Below are 22,265 nucleotides of genomic sequence, written 5' to 3'. Positions count from 1 at the left end.
CATTTAGAGTCATTTCTTAATGAACAGTGCTATGGCACTGCATTAATATTATAGCTGCATGCACAAAGATCATAAGGAGCCAAACATTTTTTTAATGCCAACAGTAGGCCAATCTGTAATGAAGCTGTCAGCATAAAGGACAAAATAATAGCTTCTTTAACCCTCAAACAGAATTTGTTCATTTGTGGACTAAAACACATCAATTTAAAAACTGCTCATGGGTTTGCTCACCTTTATAAAGACAAAAATCTAATCTAGTACTAATTTGATACAATTGTCTTTCCAATAAAAGGCTCCTAAAACCAGCTTTTATTTCATGATAAAACAAGTTCTATAACTCAAACTGTCATGAAATAATTATCTTGGATGGCATACCTTATTGAGAGAATACAATTAATGTATTTTTCCCTTTCATTTTTCACACTTACTTATCAGCACTATATTAGCATATGGTCTAACAGGAGAGATTACTCCATCTTTGCCCATGGTAATATATAGAATCACTGCTCCTAACTGGAAAAAAAAAAAGCAAACAACTTATCCCTCTAGGATTAGCCTCATCTGTTCTTCAATTCCACCAGCACAATGAGACTTGCCTACTTTCCTTTCACAACAGTAGCAAGAAAAGCTCCAGTTGATTATCAGTAAATTTTGTTAACTAGAATGGGGAAGACTTGACATTTAACTAGGTTTAACTAGGTACTACCTCTGGAAAGAGGGGAGGTGGGAGAGCATATCAAAAGTATCAAATGACAATTAATTTTTAGGCACATGAAAAATAAATTTGGAGAAAAGAAAAGAGACAAACAGCAATAAAGACATGATGAATGTGGTGAGGAAGTGCAGAAAGTTCCCTTCGGTGAAAATTATATGTCATCTATTTTTGAATTTTTTTAGATACTTAATTTAAATGCTGACATTCAAAGTCTGTAAGCCTCTAGAGGTAACTCCAGCTCCAATTCCTTTAAGAAGAAAGATTACCTGGGTAATCCAAGGGAACATCTCTCACTACTTTGGTGTCACTTAATTCACAGAACTCCAAAACAATTAATAAAAGTTTTTTTTTTTCTTTTTTTAATGTTTAAGAAAGGCCTAGAGAGACAGCCATACTGGGACAAACAGCCTTTCCTCTAACGGTTGTCACGGTATTATTCGTGTTGTCTGGATGTCATCTACATGGACTTCAGTTATGCAAGTGATACCACTTAGAATTCACACATAAATATACCAGAGAACAAGGGGATCAACATAAGAAAGAAGCCAGAGAAAATAGAGAAGCCCAATCACACAAGTTAGCTAGTTTTTCTCAACATAGTTCTCAACACTTGACCATTAGTAGATTCATTAAATTCACCTTGGCAGCGTTATAGGTACTGGTGATGTTACTCTTCCGTAGAAATAGTCACAAACCGAAAGTGCTAAACCCTTGCTTTCCCTGTCAATACTACATGATGATAATAAAATGTTACTTACACTTATTGCTAAAACACATCTCATTTCATAGGCTGAGAATATTCAAAATGTATTTTGACTGTTAACTGTTAATTCCATACCTTATTCTTAAGAGAGATATCTTATAAAAATTCAACAACCAGAAAACAAGGAGTACTTGGTGAACTTTAATACCAACAACTCTTCCAATTCTTCCCACCGGGGTCTAACTTTCTCTTTCTTGGACATCAGAAACTAGCAGTGTTCCCTGTACCACCGCCCAGCAACTAAAAAGCAAAGGATACTCAGCCTACCACTTCTGTCCATGAGAAGCTGCAGCACCAGGAGTGTCAGCATGGACAGACAGTGCAGAGGCACTTCTTGCCCTTATGCCATGAAACCAGTCTGTTCTGGATGGTCCTGTGCTCACAAAAGTTATTTCCCTGATAAGAACTGAAGTGTGAACAGCAACATTTGACATGGATACTTACAACTCTATCCTAAAAGATGGAGAGTTCAAGGATCTGTTTTCAGTAAAGCATAAAAATTACCCTTGTGACTGAAGGGAAACAGAAAAAAAATTCTTTGGCATCTTATCAGTGTTTTATTGGTGCTAGAATTTCCAAAATAACACAACATCGTGAAGTAAGTGAATGAACAATCCAAAAGGATATTGCTCTGTGGATTGATGGCAAAGCCAAAAACATCACCACGCAACTTACAGCAAGGTGAAATATCATTTTGAAGTGGGCTGAGTTCTCTAGGCATCTATATAGCCTAGAAATATCTTCAAATGCAGGAAACAACAGAACTGATCTACTAGGATTATATGCAAGTAGCATGCAAGATCCACACTGTTTTCTAGTTATTAAATTCTAAATTATCATAAATAAAAATATAGTTTAAATGTTTATCCAAACACATTTAATTCCCCAAAACATCCCATTTCAGTTTACCTAATTTTCTTATCTGTCTTAACTATAAACAAATTGGGGCAGAACAAGGGGGAAAGAATGACATTAGGACAAGCAAGCAACACAAAACTAAGCTGGTAAATAACTAATTTCTCTAGGAGAAAACAACTGATCTTAGACTTCTTTAAATGCCCACACATTTGCAAAGGTTTGAGTATGCTAATTTTTTAATTAAAAGATATTTCAGCAGTGAAAGCTCTTTCATATGCACTACTGATTCTTCATCAAACGTTAACTTTTCAACTTACCACCAGTATAGCCGGTGGCAGCCTGAAGGTTCACCATCTGCTGCTACCCAAAGTCACTGTGGCCACCTTCAGAACATATGCATCAAAGCCTGGAGATAAGAGACTGAAGGAATACTGCCTAAGTCAGCATAAGGGCGATGACAAACCCAGAGGCAGGCAACAGGCAAGCTACCAGAAAATTCAGAACATCGCGAACCATCAGTCACCTCTTCGAATACATACCAAGGTCACAAGGGATTCTAGTGGCTGAACAAACAGCCAAGAGAAATACTACCACTAATGGAATTTACTTAAGTAAATAAGTGTGATGATTTTTTCCTTAAAAGAGAGGGGATAGTTATTTTTTAAATCTCCTATAATTTTATTCAAAGCAAGTTTATGGCAAATGAAATATAAAATTGAAGTTCTATTAATCTATGAATAATAATAAAGGTATAAGTATATATTTCAGGTAGTCATAAAATAAGGTACTTTGCTTTGAAAGATTTATTTTCTGTGTACCATCATACCCACAATTCAAATATTATCAAAGTACTTTGAGATAAGATTTTATAAAATTCACAAAACAGCAATGAAAAACCCTGATTTCTGGCTACTGAAAAATGTCACTTATTTAAGGTAATGATCATATTCACCACAATACTGCATATAGAAACATAATATTGTGGTGTCTTTTAAAATATTAAAAAGAGAGAAACTCAAAAACCTGGCTATATTCAATTATAATACTGAATAATTGACATATTCATCTTAAAAGAAATTAACTAATATGAAATTTTCTTATACACCATCTTTGATTTCTAGGTTGGTTATTTTGGTTTCTTAAATGTAGTTAGAAAAAAGCAATATAGAAAATATGTTTTAGAGTATATAAAGCATCTTTCAAGTCTTAATTTTAAAATGGCAACAGATATATTTAGTTAGAATTCATTCTAATCTTAATCCAGATATTTAAAAATTATTCCAAACTTCCACAGCAAATTAGTTATAAATTAATTTAAATCTAGGGCATTATTAAGCATTCATATACCATAAGAACTGTCATAATGAAGCCCATTTGTCCTGCCCTGTATTTAAATTGAACACAACCTGTTGAGCACAACTATCTACAGTTTCTACAACCGAATACAATAGTGTAGTGTGTGTGTGTCCCAGGTGAACACAATTCATACCTCTGTACACTTATAATTTCAATAATAATCATGATTTCTTAAAGGGTCATAGTTTGTCATTGTGAGAGCTAAAAATAGAGTTCAGTTCACTTCACTTCACTTCACTTCAGTCGCTCAGTCGTGTCCGACTATTTGAGACCCCATGAACCGCAGCACGCCAGGCCTCCCTGTCCATCAACAACTCCCGGAATTCACTCAGACTCACGTCCATCGAGTCAGTGATGCCATCCAGCCACCTCATCCTCTGTTGTCCCCTTCTCCTCCTGCCCCCAATCCCTCCCAGCATCAGAGTCTTTTCCAATGACTCAGCTCTTCGCATCAGGTGCCCAAAGTTATTGGAGTTTCAGCTTCAACATCAGTTCTTCCAATGAACGCCCAGGACTGATCTCCTTTAGGATGGACTGGTTGGATCTCCTCGCAGTCCAAGGGACTCTCAAGAGTCTTCTCCAACACCACAGTTCAAAAGCATCAATTCTTTGGCACTCAGCTTTTTTACAGTCCAACTCTCACATCCATACATGACCACGGGAAAAAACCATAGCCTTGACTAGATGGACCTTTGTTGACAAAGTAATGTCTCTGCTTTTCAATATGCTGTCTAGGTTGGTCATAACTTTCCTTCCAAGGAGTAAGTGTCTTTTAATTTCATGGCTGCAATCACCATCTGCAGTGATTTTGGAGCCCAAAAAAATAAAGTCAGCCACTATTTCCCCATCTATTTGCCATGAAGCGAAGGGACCGGATGCCATGATCTTAGTTTTCTGAATGTTGAGCTTTAAGCCAACTTTTTCACTCTCTTCTTTCACTTTCATGAAGAGGCTCTTTAGTTCTTCTTCACTTTTGCCATAAGGGTGGTGTCATCTGCATATCTGAGGTTATTGATATTTCCCCGGCAATCTTGATTTCAGCTTGTGCTTCCTCCAGCCCAGCGTTTCTCATGATGTACTCTGCATGTAAGTTAAATAAGTAGGGAGACAATATACCACCTTGACGTACTCCTTTTCCTATTTGGAACCAGTCTGTTGTTTCCTGTCCAGTTCTAACTGTTGCTTCCTGACCTGCACACCGATTTCTCAAGAGGCAGGACAGGTAAACATTATCAAAATAACTTTATCTTCCAAGAAATGTTATGAATATATTATGAATCATAACATTAAAAAAAGAAAGTAAGCATATTTTGGTGGTGCTAAAAGAATTTGCAAATACAAGTAATGTACTCAAAATTCAAAAACCAGTCATTCTCATACTATTTCATTCCTCCAAAGGGCACTGCATATGGCTGGCAAAGTTTGTTTTCTTTGACAGACTAATATCAGGATCAGAAAAGATAAAAAGGATTTTAAGGATGTTTCTCTACTTCCCATCTAAAAGTCATTTGGCCAACACCTGGATTATTCATCCTTAGGCAAATAGCTAAATCTAGTCCTGCCCTACAGCAATACAAAACACATGTGATTCTCTGGAAAATAACCCAGGGAGTAATTATTTCAACCACAAATATGAATTTTAAATCTCTTATATTCCTATTAGCCGAATGTCAATGAATGTGAGCCATTCCTCAGTAATATCTCATATTAGGATGTTAAGTGAATGATTTAGTGAACAGTAACCTAGACAGAAATGTCTTATATATATATACACACACACACAAACATAAATACATGAAAAAACTTTTACTTTGTATAATTTTTAAAATCCTAGGCCTATACATCTATTACTTCATAAAACATGCTTCTAAAGGACATGGTGTGTCTTTGTAAGAAAACAGGATATAAATACAGCAGAAGGCAGAATATAAAAGACAGAGAAATCAGGTTTAAAACAGAAAGGCTGAAGAGCTAGGAAAAACACCCACTTAGGAGGCTCTTCTCAGATCCAAATGCTTTAAAAGCTAGATCTCTACACCTTTGTCATTCTCATTTTGATTGTCTGTTTTCTGTTTTTGTGAAGCAACTTGCCCAAGGCCACAAAGAGATTACGCTAAAGAGAGGTTAAAACTCTGAAGTTCTGGGTTTATAGGCCCAAGTTCAGCTTATGTCATTCAATCCATAATGAAACCATTTATTTTATTTTTTTGGTTTGAATTCTGAAGTTCACTTGGGATAATGATTTGACACTGTTAACTTTAGATGAAAATTAACTCAAAAGTATGATCTGTTATACTTAGCTTTAGATACATTTTTTTTTTTTTTTGCATTTGCCAGAAACACCTGATACTCTAGAGCTGATAAAAAATATCCATGAAATTAAAAGACACTTACTCCTTGGAAGAAAAGTTATGACCAACCTAGACAGCATATTAAAAAGCAGAGACATTACTTTGCCAACAAAGGTCCATCTAGTCAAGGCTATAGTTTTTCCAGTGGTCATGTATGGATGTGAGAGTTGGACTACAAAGAAAGCTTAGCACTGAAGAATTGATGCTTTTGAACTGTGGTGTTGGAGAAGACTCGAGAGAGTCCCCTGGACTACAAGGAGATCCAACTAGTCCATCCTAAAGAAAATCAATCCTGAATATTCATTGGAAGGACTGATGTTGAAGCTGAAACTCCAATACTTTGGCCACCTGACGCGAAGAACTGACTCACTGGAAAAGACCCTGATGCTGGGAAAGATTGAAGGTGGGAGGAGAAGGGGACAACAGAGGATGAGATGGTTGGATGGCATCATGACTCAATGGACATGAGCTTGAGTAAACTCCGGGAGTTGGTGATGGACAGGGAAGCCTGGCGTGCTGCAGTCCATGGGGTCTCAAAGAGTCACATACAACTGAGTGAACTCAACTGAACTCTGTCTTCATCTGTCTGATTTTTAAAAACAAATGGATTTCACATATTGTTCAGTAGCTTGCTTCCCCCCGCCCCCCCGTCCTAATAGTGTACTTTGATCATGTTTCCTTATCAGTGCCTCATATAGGTGTCTATATTCAGAGAGGCAGTATAGTATAGTGATGAAAACAAGGAGCAAAGAGTCGGACACGACTGAGCGACTGAACTGAGACTGAGACTGATTCATACTCCACCTTAATATTTTCATTCGGCTGCTAAATGTGCTGTCAATACACTCAAATAAATTTATAGGTTCTGGAAACTGAAATAAGTTCCTAAAAAATAGCAAATATATGCACATAGTTTGTATATTGTGTTCAAAATTGGAGTAGTGTGCACTCAGCAAATGCTACCTTTCAAAGGTAAGAGGCTGACACAGAGCCTACATCTTCAAGTCAATCATGTGTATCCAACTAAGTTGCTAATGTCAGAGACAGCCTGATTCCAATGCAGAAGAAAATGCTTCAAGGGCAAAAAAGCTTTAGATGCTATTATTTTTAAGTGTTTTAAATGAGTTTTGCACTTTTGTAGCAGATGGAGTTGAAATTTTGGTACTGATTAAAATTTAAGTGTTTTAAATATGACCTAGAACATTTATTTAGTTTAAAAATCCAAGTGCTGATGTTCTTTAAAACATTCCAAAATATTTCAAAGCACATATGAAACACAAAGACACAACACTCATTCTCAAACCGACAATTTCATTGACTGCAACTATTTCCCTGCTAACAATCTTCACGTGTATTCCGTGAGATGGTGAAAAAGGGAGGGGGATGAATGCTTGGACAGTTTTCAAAACCCCTCTCTTGCTCTGATCCTGAACATGTGGTATAGTTTGAGGTGCAGCCTCACAGAGTATGTGAAACCTTAAAATACATGTATTATTTCTTTTTGTCCCCTTTATAATTATTCAGCAAGCATTTATTAAATCCTTACTGGATAGACAGCAATATGTTTAATTAGGAATTATCAAAGAAAGAAAGAGAGGTAAATAAGGTATACTTTCTGCCCTCTAGGACAGGTTAACAATATATTTAAGGCAACTAAAATGAAAATAAGACACAAACGAATGCTAAGTTTAATTCAAAGAAAGGAAAGATGAACATTACAGTTGAGGAGGTAAGCTTTCAACTATGTCGTGAAGACTGGACTGTATATAGGTAGGCAGGAAGGAAAAAAGAAGAAAAAATTCACAGTTGAAGAAGCTAGAAAGAAAGCATGCTCTGAGTCTTGCATACCTCTGAATACAGCATTCCTTTAGCCTTCGATGAGTAACCCTACTCATTTCTCATGTCTTTATTTTACTTTCTTTAACCTCTGGAGAGCCCCAAGTTAGGTACCCCTCTTACATGTTCTCATAATTCTCTAGTGTACTTCCCTCACTGAAAACAGTTTCACATTGTACTGTAACTGTTATTTCCCACTAAATTATAAACTCTGAGAGGGTAGAGATCAGGTGTTTTATTCACCATTATATCTCCAGTGACTATTATCACATTTGACATATAGCAGGAGCTCAACAAAATCACTGCAGATAGTGACTGCAGCCATGAAATTAAAAGATGCTTACTCCTTGGAAGGAGGCATATGAAAAAGCAGAGACATTACTTTGCCCACAAAGGTCTGTCTAGTCAAGGCTATGGTTTTTCCAGTGGTCATGTATGGATGTGAGAGTTGGACTATAAAGAAAGCTGAGTGCTGAAGAATTGACGCTTTTGAACTGTGGTGTTGGAAAAGACTCTTGAGAGTCCCTTGGACTGCAAGGAGATCCAACCAGTCCATTCTGAAGGAGATCAGTCCTGGGTGTTCACTGGAAGGACTGATGTTGAAGCTGAAACTCCAATACTTTGGCCTCCTGAAGCAAAGAGCTGAGTCACTGGAAAAGACCCTGAGGCTGGGAAAGATTGAAGGCAGGAGGAGAAGGGGACGAGAGGATGAGATGGCTGGATGGCATCACTGACTCAATGGACATGAGTTTGGGTAAATTTCGGGAGTTGGTGATGCACATGGAGGCCCAGCAGGCTGTGGTCCATGGAGTCACAAAGAGTTGGATACGACTGAGCGACTGAACTGAACTGAACTGAGGAGCTCAACAAATATTTTCTGAATTAATGAATGAATGAGAAAATAGAAATAGAAAAGGCCTGGAGAGAAATGGTGAGGAGGTAGGTCAATTAAAATAAATGGTCCCTACCTGTTTTTAAGATAATGTGAGTAGAGAGGTATCATTCATTCATTTATTCATTTTTTTTCAACACATATTTATTGAGTATCTGCTGTTTCTAAGTCACTAAGCTAAATGTCAACTATGCTAACTGTCAAAAACACAAAATTAAGTAAGATATAGTCACCAAGCTGGTATTTGACATCTTATAGAGGCTTCCTCTTCAAAGACACATTATCTTCTGCCCAAGATTTAGACTATCTTTCCTGTCTAAAATTAATAGATGTCTATGATACTGTATCAAAATACACAAAAATGTTAATTTTTAGGAAAAAAGAAGAAAAATACTTGGTATTTGAGGCATGTGAAGGCTTGTTGAAGGAGGCATAGAAATAGTATCAAAAACTACCATACAGGGATTTCTCTGGTGGTCCAGTGGCTAAGACTCTGCACACCCAATGCAGAGGGCCTAGGTTCAATCCCTGGTCAGGGAACTGGATCCCACATGCCACCACTAAGAGCTCGCATGCCACAGCTAAAGAACCCACACACCACAACAAAGATCGAGGATCCTGCATGCTGCAGTTAAGACCCGGAGCAGCCACATAAATAAATATTTAAAAAATAAACCTACCGTATAATATGGATGAATGCTATGGCAGAAAGGTTCAAGGTATTAAAAAGACACAGCAAAAGATATTTAAAAACATAATAATTCAGAATGAGACAAAATTAAGTGAGGAAGGGAAAAAAAAAGTCACTCCAGGTAGAGGGGTACATCCTGTGTACAACATGATACCCTGTGTACCTTACAAGTTGCACAGGGCTGTACCCAAGGAAGCATGCTGAGGCGGTCTGGGAACAGTCTTTGCAGGCTTAGATAAGAAGTGCAAACATTACACTAAAAATCTATGTGATGGTATTAAAGGCTTATAAGCAAGAGAGTTACTAGCTTTGGAAAAATCACTTTTCTAAAGCATCCATTTTATGAATTATTCTGACAGCAGTGTCAACAATGGACTGGAGGAAAATCAGATTAGAGGCAAGAATAGTATATATTAAAAGGGGGATAAAGGGAATAGTGTATGCCTTTAAACTTACAAGTAACTTGGGATGCCCAAGTTTTGATTTGAAACAATTGAAGGTTAGTTGTAACTAGCAGTGCCCAGAAGGTACTGGGTCAACTTGAAATAATTATTCTAGCTATACGTCATCTACAGGATTCTTTGTCCTATTTTGGTGAAAAAAAAATTGTTAACTTGAAAAAGGTCAACAAAGACATGTTGATCAAAATCATGGACACCACAAAGCTGCGAGGTCCATACAAAGTGTTAAATTTAACATTCTCTGAAACATAGATCACTATCCCCTGTAGAAACTGGTGATGGACATGGAAGCCTGGCGTGCTGCAGTCCATGGGGTCGCAGAGTCAGACATGACTGAGCGGCTGAACTGAACTGAAAGAAATTTTTAAAGCTATATAATAATGACTACAAAGAAAACAAGAGAGGAGATGAGAAAAGATGGAAGACAGAAAAGACGGAAGACAGACAACAGAATGAATCGGATACTACAGACAGCTAAAGCAGGGATTGAAGAGTGGCAGTGAAAGCAGGGCTTATATGAAGACCTACACACCAAACGGATGAGGACAGTGGTCCTCCTTCAACCACTGGGCTCCCAGAATCCTGGTTGGTCTAATACTACATCCCTCCGTAAGAGACTGAAAAGTTCTTTTCTAAGAAAACCAAGTAGCCTAAAAGATAAGGCATATAGATACTGAAACTATTAGGTCTCCTAATAAAACATCTGTATCATTACCCAAATTGAAGGTCACCAAATGCCCAATTCAACAAATGAAAATAAAATAAAATAAAATCCCACCAAAATAAATCACTGTGAAATTCTGAAAGAGTAGGGTCAGAAAGAAGAGCCTATAGGCCTCTAGCAAGCAGAAAGAAGGTGGGGGTGGGGGGAAGGTCAGGAACTGGAATTCAATATAGAAGACTGATGAAAGGAATTCCCAGGAAAACAAGTGAAAGTGTGATTGAGGGTATCTATGCAGAAGACCAAGAGAACAAACCAACCCAGACTTGAGAAGAGCAAAGAAGGAATCCTAGAGAGAAAACTGCGAGAAAACCACTGATCCAAAGTACTGTCTGAGGCACCTGATGTTACTGAGACATTTTAAAGTTTTATTAAATGGTTTAGTAATAAACGTAAAAAATAAGAAGGACAGGGACATAGGAAAAAATAAGAGGAGCGCGATGGGGAGAGAAGGAAGCAATATATTAACCCTAAGGAAAAAACAAAGTGTACAAGGAAAGTCTGAAGATATTTCAACAGATTGAAATTTTGGTCAAATTTAAGCAAAATAAAACTAGAAGAAACAAACAGAAAACCAATACCAACTGGAAAGACAACACACTGTCTTGAAATAACTAAAAAAAATGGTTACTGGAGAAGGGCAGTACTAAGGACTAAAGCAGCAGTACTTGGCTCAAGAGAAAAAAAAAAAAAAAAGACTTTTTAAGAGTTTCAATTGTGTAAAATGGAATGACTGACTGAGACATTAAGAAGCTCAGTCTTTACTCACACTTCTTTATACTCCCTTCCATGCTGTTTTAGAATTTACATCAGACCAGATCAGATCAGATCAGTCGCTCAGTCGTGTCCGACTCTTTGCGACCCCATGAACCGCAGCACGCCAGACCTCCCTGTCCATCACCAACTCCCGGAGTTCACTCAGATTCACGTCCATCGAGTCAGTGATGCCATCCAGCCATCTCATCCTCTGTCCTCATCCCCTTCTCCTGCCCCCAATCCCTCCCAGCATCAGAGTCTTTTCCAATGACTCAGCTCTTCACATGAGGTGGCCAAAGTACTGGAGTTTCAGCTTTAGCATCATTCCTTCCAAAGAAATCCCAGAGCTGATCTCCTTCAGAATGGACTGGTTGGATCTCCTTGCAGTCCAAAGGACTCTCAAGAGTCTTCTCCAACACCACAGTTCAAAAGCATCAATTCTTTGGCGCTCAGCCTTCTTCACAGTCCAACTCTCACATCCATACATGACCACAGGAAAAACCATAGCCTTGACTAGACAGACCTTTGTTGGCAAAGTAATGTCTCTGCTTTTCAATATGCTATCTAGGTTAGTCATAACTTTCCTTCCAAGGAGTAACGTCTTTTAATTTCATGGCTGCAGTCACCATCTGCAGTGATTTTGGAGCCCAGAAAAATAAAGTCTGACACTGTTTCCACTGTTTCCCCATCTATTTCCCATGAAGTGATGGGACCGGATGCCATGACCTTCATTTTCTGAATGTTGAGCTTTAAGCCAACTTTTTCACCCTCCACTTTCACTTTCATCAAGAGGCTTTTTAGTTCCTCTTCAATTTCTGCCATAAGGGTGGTGTCATCTGCATATCTGAGGTTATTCATATTTCTCCCGGCAATCTTGATTCCAGCTTGTGTTTCTTCCAGTCCAGCGTTTCTCATGATGTACTCTGCATAGAAGTTAAATAAACAGCGTGACAATATACAGCCTTGACGTACTCCTTTTCCTATTTGGAACCAGTCTGTTGTTCCATGTCCAGTTCTAACTGTTGCTTCCTGGGCTGCATACAAATTTCTCAAGAGGCAGATCAGGTAGTCTGGTATTCCCATCTCTTTCAGAATTTCCCACAGTTTATTGTGCTCCACACAGTCAAAGGCTTTGGCATAGTCAATAAAGCAGAAATAGATGTTTTTCTGGAACTCTCTTGCTTTTTCCATGATCCAGCGGATGTTGGCAATTTGATCTCTGGTTCCTCTGCCTTTTCTAAAACCAGCTTGAACATCAGGAAGTTCATGGTTCACATACTGCTGAAGCCTGGCTTGGAGAATTTTGAGCATTACTTTACTAGCGTGTGAGATGAGTGCAATTGTGTGGTAGTTTGAGCATTCTTTGGCATTGCCTTTCTTTGGGACTGGAATGAAAACTGACCTTTTCCAGTCCTGTGGCCACTGCTGAGTTTTCCAAATTTGCTGGCATATTGAGTGCAGCACTTTCACAGCATCATCTTTCAGGATTTGGAATAGCTCAACTGAAATTCTATCACCTCCACTAGCTTTGTTAGCAGTGATGCTTTCTAACACCCACTTACATACTGACCTGTATCTCTCCACTAGACTAAAAAGAAGAAACAAGTCCTATACAGCACCCAGCAGTGGCTGTCACATGGTGGCATTCAAAAGAAGCTTGTTAAATTAACAAATAAAAGAGCCTAAAGCTGAGCAGCCATTTAGTGGGGCACTACAGATGGGCCAGATGATCTGTAATTCACTGGGTCAGATGACCTTAAAGTCCTTCCTAACCCTGAGCTTGTATATGCCAAGCCATTAGGAGGTAAAATGAAACTAGCTCCTTGATTCCAAAATTACTTAGGTTATCACATTATAAAACTGCCCATACAAACCTATCCCTAAAAATATATTAGATAATCATACTTTAAATACAAAAAGAATGAGTTCTTTAGAACAAAAAAATACTCTATTAATCTATTAACATTAATATCACAGATAAAGGGTTTTGCAAGTATAGAATCCATTTTTATATATTCAATTATAGTTAAGACATATGTTTCCAAGAGACAGAATAAGATATTAAAGTACTGAACATAATGAAACAACCCAAATGCATGTGTGTGTGTTTATCTAACATGTACAGGTATATTAGATGCCATTCTTTAAAGACGGTATTACTAGCTATAATCAAAGTCTATTCTGATTTCATGTATAAAAACTGTGGCTAAACTACCTGTCTTTCAACAATATGCATAAATAAGCTTGTGGTTATTAATGTTATCTGCACAGTCCAACTCTTTTGTTAACTGTTCCTTAGCTTCTTGAAGCAGTTTTAGGTTCACAACAAAATTGAACAGAAAGTACAAAGTTTCCATACATCCCTCCTGCCCCCAAACACCCTACAAGCTCCACCACTGTGAACACCCTGCAGCAGTGGTACATTTGTTGAAACTGATGAACCTACAGTGACACATTATTATCACCCAGAGATCACAATTTAGAGTTCACTCTTGGTATTTCAGTGGTTTTTGAGAAATGTACAACATGCATCCACCATTATATCAAGCAGAATAGTTGCACTGCCCCCCAAAATTCTCTACCTATTCATCCTTCCCTCCTCCTCCTAATCCCTTGTAATCACTGATCATTTCACTGTCTCCCTGACTTTGTGCCCTTTCCAGAATGTCATACACTTATAGTCGTACAACACGTACCCTTTTCAGGTTTGTATCTTTTCCTTGTTTGGGATTCCCAGGTGGCACTAGTGGTAAAGAACCCACCTGCCAATGCAGGAGAAATCAGAGATGCAGGTTCAGTCCCTGGGTTAGGAAGATCCTCTGGAGGAGGAAATGGCAACCCGCTCCAGTATATTTGCCTGGCATCCCATGGACAGAAGAACCTAGAGGGCTACAGTCCACGGGGTTGCAAAGAGTCTGACGCAGGCAGCACGCACATCTTTCACTGAGAGATATGCATTTAAAGTTCCTCCATGTCTTCACAGTTTGATAGCCCATTTCTTTTAAGCACTGAGTAATTTTCCATTGTCTAGATGTACCACAGTTTATTCATCCCATGAAAGGCATCTGGTTGCTTCCAACTTTTGGCAATTATGAATAAAGCTGTTATAAACATACACATGTAGACTTTTGTGTGGATGTTAACTTTTCGGCTCATTTGAGTAAATAACTAATAAGCACAATTGCTGGATTATATAGTAAAAGTATGTTTAGTTTGGTAAGAATCTGTCAAATGTCTTCCAAAGTGGCTGCACCGTTTTGTACTCCCAGCCAGCAATGAATGAGAGTCCCTGTTGTTTCACATCGTCGCCAGCATTTGGTGTTGTCAGTGTTTCAGATTTTGGCCATTCTAATGGCTTCCCTGGTGCCTCAGCAGTAAAGAATCTGCCTGTAATCCAGGAGACTTGTAGGAGACGCGGGTTTGATCACTTCCAGACGCGGGTCAGGATGATCCCCTAGAGAAGAAAATGGCAGCCCACTCCAGTATTCTTGCCTTGGAAATCCCATGGACAGAGCGACCTGGCAGGCTACACTCCATAGGGTCACAAAGAGTCCCACATGACTGGGCAACTCAACAACAAGTATCTAGAGGTATTTCATTGCTGTTTTACATTTCCCTGATGATGTATGATGTGCACTATCTTTTCATATGCTTACTTGCCATCTGTATACTTCCTTAGGTGAGGTTCCTATTAAGGTCTTCAGCCCATTTTTAATTGGTTTGTTCATTTTCTTATTGTTAGGTTTTAAAAGTTCTTTGTATATTCTGGATAACATTCCTTATCATATATGCTTTTACAAATATTTTTTCCCAGTCTATAACTTGTCTTCATTATCTTGACAGTGTCTTTCATAGAGGAGAAGTTTTTAATTTTGATGATGTCCAGCTTATCAAATATTTCATGGATCATGTCTTTGGTGTTATATCTAAAAAGTCACTGCCATACCCAAGGTTATCTAGATTTTCTCCTATGTTGTATTCTAAGGTTTTTATACCTTTGTGTTTTTCTCTAGGTCTATGATCCACTTTGAGTTAATTTTTTTCAATGTGTCTGTGTCTAGGGCCCCTTTAAGGCCTGTGTCTAGGGCCCCTTTAAGGCCTGTGTCTCGGGCCCCTTTAAGGCCTGTGTCTCGGGCCCCTTTAAGGCCTGTGTCTAGGGCCCCTTTAAGGCCTGTGTCTCGGGCCCCTTTAAGGTCTGTGTCTAGGGCCCCTTTAAGGCCTGTGCCTCGGGCCCCTTTAAGGTCTGTGTCTAGGGCCCCTTTAAGGCCTGTGCCTCGGGCCCGTCTTCACGTGAATGTCCACTGGCTTTGGTGCTTCAGTACCATATGCTGATGCAACTATCTTTTCTCCATGGTACTGCCTTTACTCCTTTATCAAAGACCACTAGACTATATTCATGTAGATCTATTTCCAAACTCTATTCTGTTCCATTTATCTGTCTATTCTTTCACCAATCCCACACCACTGTCTTGATTTCGATAGCTTTACAGAAAGTCTTAAATTCAGGTAGAATTACTTCTCTGAATTTGTTCTTTTCCTTCAATATTATATTTTCTGGAACTTCTGTCCCTTTATAAAAACCTCAGAATCGTTCTCTTAATATCCACAAAATAATCTGCTGTGATTTTGACTGAGATTGTACTAAATGTATAAATTAAGCAGGGAAGAACTGACATCTTGACAATAACGAACCACCCTACATATGAACATGGAATATCTCGCCACTTATTTAGCTCTTCCTTAATTTTTTTCATTAGAGTTTTATAGTTTTCCTCATATAAAGTTGTATATATTTTGTTAGATTTATGTCTAAGTATTTCATTTTTTTGGAAGTGCTGATATACGTGATATTGAGTTTTTAAATTCCCCTTGTTCACTGCTGGTATATAAGAAAGTGATGGACTTTTATACATTAACCATGTATCATGCAGCCTTCCTATAATAGTTTATTTTTTGGTGCATTTTTCATATAGACAATATGTCACCTTCAAATGAAGTTTTCTTTCTTCCTTTCCAGTTTTTGTATCTTTATTTCCTTTTCTTACCTTACTGCAATCGTGAGAACTTTCAGTAGGATGCTGAAAAGGAGGGATGAGAAAGGACATCCTTGCCTTGATCACGATCTTAGAGGGAAACTTCAAGATTCTCAGCATTAAAGATGATGCAAACTATAGGAGCTCTGTAAAAGCGCATTATCAAGTTGAGACATTTTCCCTCGATTCCTAATTTGCTGAGAGTTTTTATCATGAATGGGTACTGGATTATGCCATATGCTTTTTCATAGTCAATTGAGAGGATGATGTGATTTTTCTTCTTTAGCTTGTAGATATGCTGGATAACATTAATTGACTTTGAAATATCAAACCAGCCTTGCACACATGGGATAAATACCATTTGGTCACAGGACATAGCTCTTTCTATACATTATTAGATTCAAAATTCCTAATATTTTTGTTAGGCTTTTTATACTATGTTTATGAGAAATACTGGTCTATAACTTTCATTTCTAGTAATATCTTTACTTCTGTTGTTAAGCTAACACTGGCCTCAGTGATTGAGTTAGGAAGTATGACCACTGCTTCGATCTTCTGGAAGAAATTATAGAATTGATTCAATCTCTTCCCTAAACGTTGGTGGGATTCACCAGTGAATCCATCTAGGCCTGATACTTTTGACTTTAGACGCTTATTAATTATTGGTTCAATTTCTTTTAATAGATATAGACCTACTCAGATTGAATATTTCTTGTGTGAGTTTCAGCAGACTATGTCTTTCAAGGAACTGGTCCATTTCATCTAGATTATCAACTTTGTGTGCACAGCATTGTTCACAGTATTCCCTTATTACTTTTTTAAGGTTTATGCCTAAAGTGAGGTTCTCTCTTACGTCTCTGATCTTAAAAATTTGTATCTTTTCTCTTTTTTTATTAGTTAACCTAGATAAAAGCTTATTGACTTTTTAACAGAACCAGGTTTGGGTTTTGTTGATTTTCTTTTTTGATTTCCTGTTTTCAATTCTTATGATTTCTGCCTTAATTTTTACTATTTCTTTTCTTCTGCCTGTGCATGCCTGCTAAGTCGCTTCAGTCGTGTCTGACTGTTTGCAATCCCATGGACTATAGTCCACCAGGCTCTTCTGCCCTGGAATTCTCCAGGCAAGAATACTGGAGTGAGTTGCCATGCCTTCCTCCAGGGAATCTTCCCTGACCTGGGGATCAAACTCACGTCTCTTTCATCTCCTGCACTGGCAAGAGGGTTCTTTACCACTAGTGCTACCTGGGAAGACCCAGTGTTAGTCACTCAGTCATGTCCAACTCTTTGCAATCCCATGGACTATAATCCGCCAAGCTGCTCTGTCCACGGAATTCTCCGAGCAAGAATAATGGAGCAGGTAGCCATTCCCTTCTCCACGGGATCTTCCCAACCCAGGGATCGAACTTGGGTCTGTTGCATTGCATGTGGATTCCTGAATCCATGCCTGGTGGACCACAGTTCATGGGGTTGCAAAGAGTTGGACATGATTGGGCGACTCTCTATTTATTTTGCTCTTCTTTTTCTCATTTCCTAGGATGGAAACTTAGATAATTGACTTTAGATCTTTCTTCAATTTTAATATATGCATTCAATGCTGTCAATTTCCTTCTAAGCACCACTTTCACTAGATCTCACAAATGTGAAATTGTTTATTTCTCCTTTCAGCTTTATCAGTTTTCTGAATGTGCACATCAGTATACTACTACTAATATACCAAACTTATAATATGGTGAATGCATGTCTAGGGCTGATACATGTTCTTAGTGGATTAACCCTTTTATCATTATATAATTTTCCTGTCTCTGGTTAATATTCTTTGATCTGAAGCCAATTTTTACATTTTCTGTTTGTTCTCTTTGTTTTTTCTATTTTCTTTTTCTTGCCTTCCTGTGGGTTACTTGAATGCTTTTCAGAACTGCATTTGGTTTATCTAGAGTGTTTTTAGTGTCTCTCTCTACGCCTACCTCTTTCACGGCTTACTCTGGCCATCAGATACAAATAACATCGCTGCCTACTGGTGTCATCATTTTACCATTTCAAATGAAGTGCAGAAACCTTACATTCCTTTATACGCCTTCATTTGTAATTATCTTAACTATTTTCTCCTTATACTTTTAGAACTACATCAGGCCCGCATGAGGCAGGCCACCAGGCCTGGTGCTCCGTGACAAGCTGGAGGGATGGGGCGGGGCGGAGTGGGAGGACGGGGGGCACGGGTACACCTGTGGCCCGTTCATGTTGATGTATGGCAAAAGCCATCACAATACTGTTAAGTAATTATCCTCCAATTAAAATAAATAAATGATTTTTTTTTTTAAAGAACTACATCAGACAGGATACTTTTTGTTCAACCATAAAACAACTTAGAATACTCCAGAGGGAAAGGAAAACATCCACTCGTATTTCAGTCTTTTGTTCTTTCTTCCTTCTTAATATTTTAGAATTCCTGCTTTTATTATTTCCTTTCTGTTCAGAGAACTTACTTAAGCTATTCTCTCACAGCAGATTATCAAGTGACAAATTCCCTTAGTGTTGCTTCATCCTTTTCTTCAGCCTTCAGAAGGGCCGATTTCCCCTTCATTCTTGAACGCTATTTTTCAGGACATAGAAACGGGGCTGACGGTTCTTCAGCACTCCAGTGTTGTGCCATGTCCGCACGGCCTTGATGGTTTCTGGTGAGAAATCCACTGCCATTTGAACTGTTTCTCCTCAAGAAGTAAAGTGTTGCTTTCCTTGCACCACGTTAAAATGAAAGATTTTCCAATCCCAGTTAAAGAACAGAAAGTCACTTATTCCTCTTTGAATTCTAGACCAAGACACAGCTATGTAATTACTGTCCCTCTGGGTAAGGACATCTGAGCGTCTTGAACGACGATACCAGAGAGCAGTCTCACGTTATACCAGTAGGTGTCACTCTATATATGATGCATTAAAAGTCACTTAAGTCTCAACTGCAACCCTTCAACAAATATTGACCAAGTGTCCATTATGTGCCAGGCATGATTCTGGATGCTGACATTATAAAGGTGAACAAGAAAGACATGATCTTATTTTCATGAAGCTTACAGTCTAGATATTAATGAACAAATCTGCTTTACTTGTTTTCATTATAAAAGTCTGTCAAATTCTATTCCAAAGGAAATTTTATTTTCCTAAGTTATTAGAGAATAACATTTAAAATAGCTCTTAAAGAACATATCATAATTAAACAGAATTAGAGAATCTATGTTCAATACAGGTGAGACTGGGGCTTCCCTGGTGGCTCAGTGGTAAAAAATCCACCTGCCAATGCAGAAGACACGGGTTCGAGCTCTGGGTCAGGAAGAGCCCCTGGAGGAGGAAATGGTAACCCACTCCAGTATTCTTGCCTGGGAAATCCCATGCACGAGGAGCCTAGTGGGCTACAGTCCATGGGGCTGCAGAAGAGTTGGACACATCTTAGCAACTAAACAACAGGTGAGATTAATGTATCCAGTGTATTTTCTAGAATTGACACAACACTTCTTTCCCAAACTTTTAAGTTTCTAAAACCCAAATATTAGGTACCCTTCATTACAATGGAGAATTAATCTTAAAAAATTTCAAAGTTTTTAAAAATCTATCCATGTTTTTACAATAGAGACTATTACAAATTTTTAAAGATTATTTGCAAAGTTTATTAATTCCAAAGTACAGATTTCTTTATTTCTACTTGGAAAAGTTAAACACCAACATACTCCCCCAGTTAAGAGAACAAAGATAATAGTGAATTATCGTTCTCAGCATAGAACTTAGGGATTCCTCCACTGTCAACACCCTTATTTGGATAAACATGTGAGACTCATTGCTATTACCAGGACTTAAAGGTGACCTGCTCATGGTTAGAGTCGAGCAATGAAAGGTCATATTTGTCAAAATAAACAGATCTAAGACAGGGAGCAGACATGGTACCTCAAAAAAGTATATTTGCCTGCACAGAAATCCAAGAACTTTTAATTAATCCAAGAAATATTTAACAGCTATTTTACTTCTCTGAATTCTCAAACAGAATTTTCTCTAATCTGGGAAGGCTAGAAAAAAATATGGTTAAGAAAATATTTCAGGATCAAAAGTTCTATTGCTTAGAATTCTTTAACTTCAAAATTCAGTCAAATAAATTTCTCTGAGACAAACTGATGCTGATAAGAATTTTAAAAGACCATAACATCTTCATGTAATATCTAACCTAATATTCCTTTTGAAATACCTCAAACTCTTAGTTACTATTCCAATTACCTGAAATATATTCCACATTATTCAATTTTAGCTTAGAATCACACACATACTTTAGAACACAAGAAGCAGTGAATGAATGTGAAGTTATAAACAAACACTAAGGTGCTTCATAAAGGATTGACTGACATTAAAAAGATTAAATTAATTTATATCTAACATTAAGGCATTTTCTTTCACTTTGAAAGGTATTAAAATAGTGGTGGTTGACCAAAAATATTTAAAACTGGCTTACTGGGTATGATTTTACAATTACTCAAAAACTTTCTGACGCCCCAGCACTGTTGTTTGGCATATCTGAGATATCTGATGCTATCGCAGTACTTGGATTTCAAATATAAAAATATGAGTGTGTAAAAGGGGATTTTTTAGGGAAAAAAACACAGCTCTTGGTGTTACAATGATCCTGGTTTGAATTCCAGTACTACCTCAAATAGTTCTATGTGACTTTGGGGGCAAGTTATTTAAACTGTTCTAAACATCACTTTTCCACCAAGAAGCAAATAACAGGGCTGAAAAAGGATTATGCTGTTTATACTGTAAACATACATAAAACATTGCATTATGTTGTTTATATTACATAAAATGCCTAATACATGGTCTGATACATAGGAGGTACTCAAGAAACAGTATTTATTAGGAGAGCACCATTCTTTTTGACCACTAGACTGACTATACCAGTTAATGCTGAACAACTACTGAGTCTCTAATTTTTGTAACTAACACACAGTATCTTTACTGCTATAACAGGTTTATAAAATCAAACTCTTTACTAGACTGAATGCCAACAAATAAGTACCTTCTCCTTTAACATAACATATTTTGCATGACCTTACACGAATTGCTTAGATAAAAGCTTTTTCTTTTCTGCTTTTGTTATTTTAAAGTGCAGATGCATTTGAGTCATTTTCTCCTTTTGTTTCATATCCTTAAGATCCAAAGCTTCAAAGACATAATGTCAGCATGCAGTCGATTTATTACTGAACTCTTGAAGAGACACTGAAGAATTACCTTGTCAATCACCCCAAGGACTCTGAAGGCCTTCAGCTCCTCGGCAGGGCTCCTTAGGTTCCAAGGGGGCCTTGAACTTAGTGATCCTGGAGGCTAATGGAAGATATCAAAGATTACACATCAATCAGGGAGGTACTTGAAGGAAGACTGCCTGCTGAAGCAAATGCCAGGCCAAAGGAACTAAATTTATCATAAATCAGAGAATGGAAAGATGAAACGAGGAAGTTTCTGTTTGTCTGTAATATAAAGTAAAAAAAATAATAAAATCAAAAATGAAGGAAATCAAAAAGAAAAAGCAAGAAAAAAGTTGCAAGTAAATAAATCATGATAACACTGGAAACAAGAATTTAAAAAGAAAAATTAATGAGCTGATACAGTTTCCAGAGCAACAATTCAATTCAGAACTGTACAGCTATAATGAAACTTTGTAACAAATGGATAACTGAACCAACAATCAATCACAGCCTTATATTTGCCCCAGAAGGCTCAAGAGTAATTTAGAAGAAAAAGACTAAAAAACAATAGATAAACTCGGGGAGAGAGGGAACATAAGTCATTTTCTCTCATCAT

General features: G+C 37.7%; 1 protein-coding gene and 1 non-coding gene across 6 annotated transcripts in view; one reads left to right on the top strand and one right to left on the bottom strand.

The window, feature by feature from the left end:
* RPS6KC1 (ribosomal protein S6 kinase C1) overlaps window positions 1-22,265 on the bottom strand; it is a 228,572-nt gene that overhangs the window by 78,691 nt on the left and 127,616 nt on the right. For 4 of the 5 annotated variants that reach the window (XM_025285451.3, XM_006054056.4, XM_025285452.3 and 1 more), the window contains one exon: window positions 21,696-21,788. The exons of the other annotated variant lie outside the window; for it this stretch is intronic. In XM_025285451.3, coding sequence (XP_025141236.3) covers window positions 21,696-21,788 — 93 coding nt within the window. The remainder of the gene's footprint in view (window positions 1-21,695; window positions 21,789-22,265) is intronic. 5 annotated transcript variants of the gene reach the window in all.
* TRNAG-CCC lies at window positions 9,239-9,311 on the top strand. Its single transcript has one exon. It is a non-coding gene; the product is annotated as a tRNA-Gly (tRNA).

The sequence above is a fragment of the Bubalus bubalis genome, chromosome 5 (assembly GCF_019923935.1).
Source record: "Bubalus bubalis isolate 160015118507 breed Murrah chromosome 5, NDDB_SH_1, whole genome shotgun sequence".
Taxonomy (NCBI): domain Eukaryota; kingdom Metazoa; phylum Chordata; class Mammalia; order Artiodactyla; family Bovidae; genus Bubalus; species Bubalus bubalis.
Note: the sequence above shows the minus strand (reverse complement) of the source record. Positions and strands in the feature narration are given on the sequence as shown.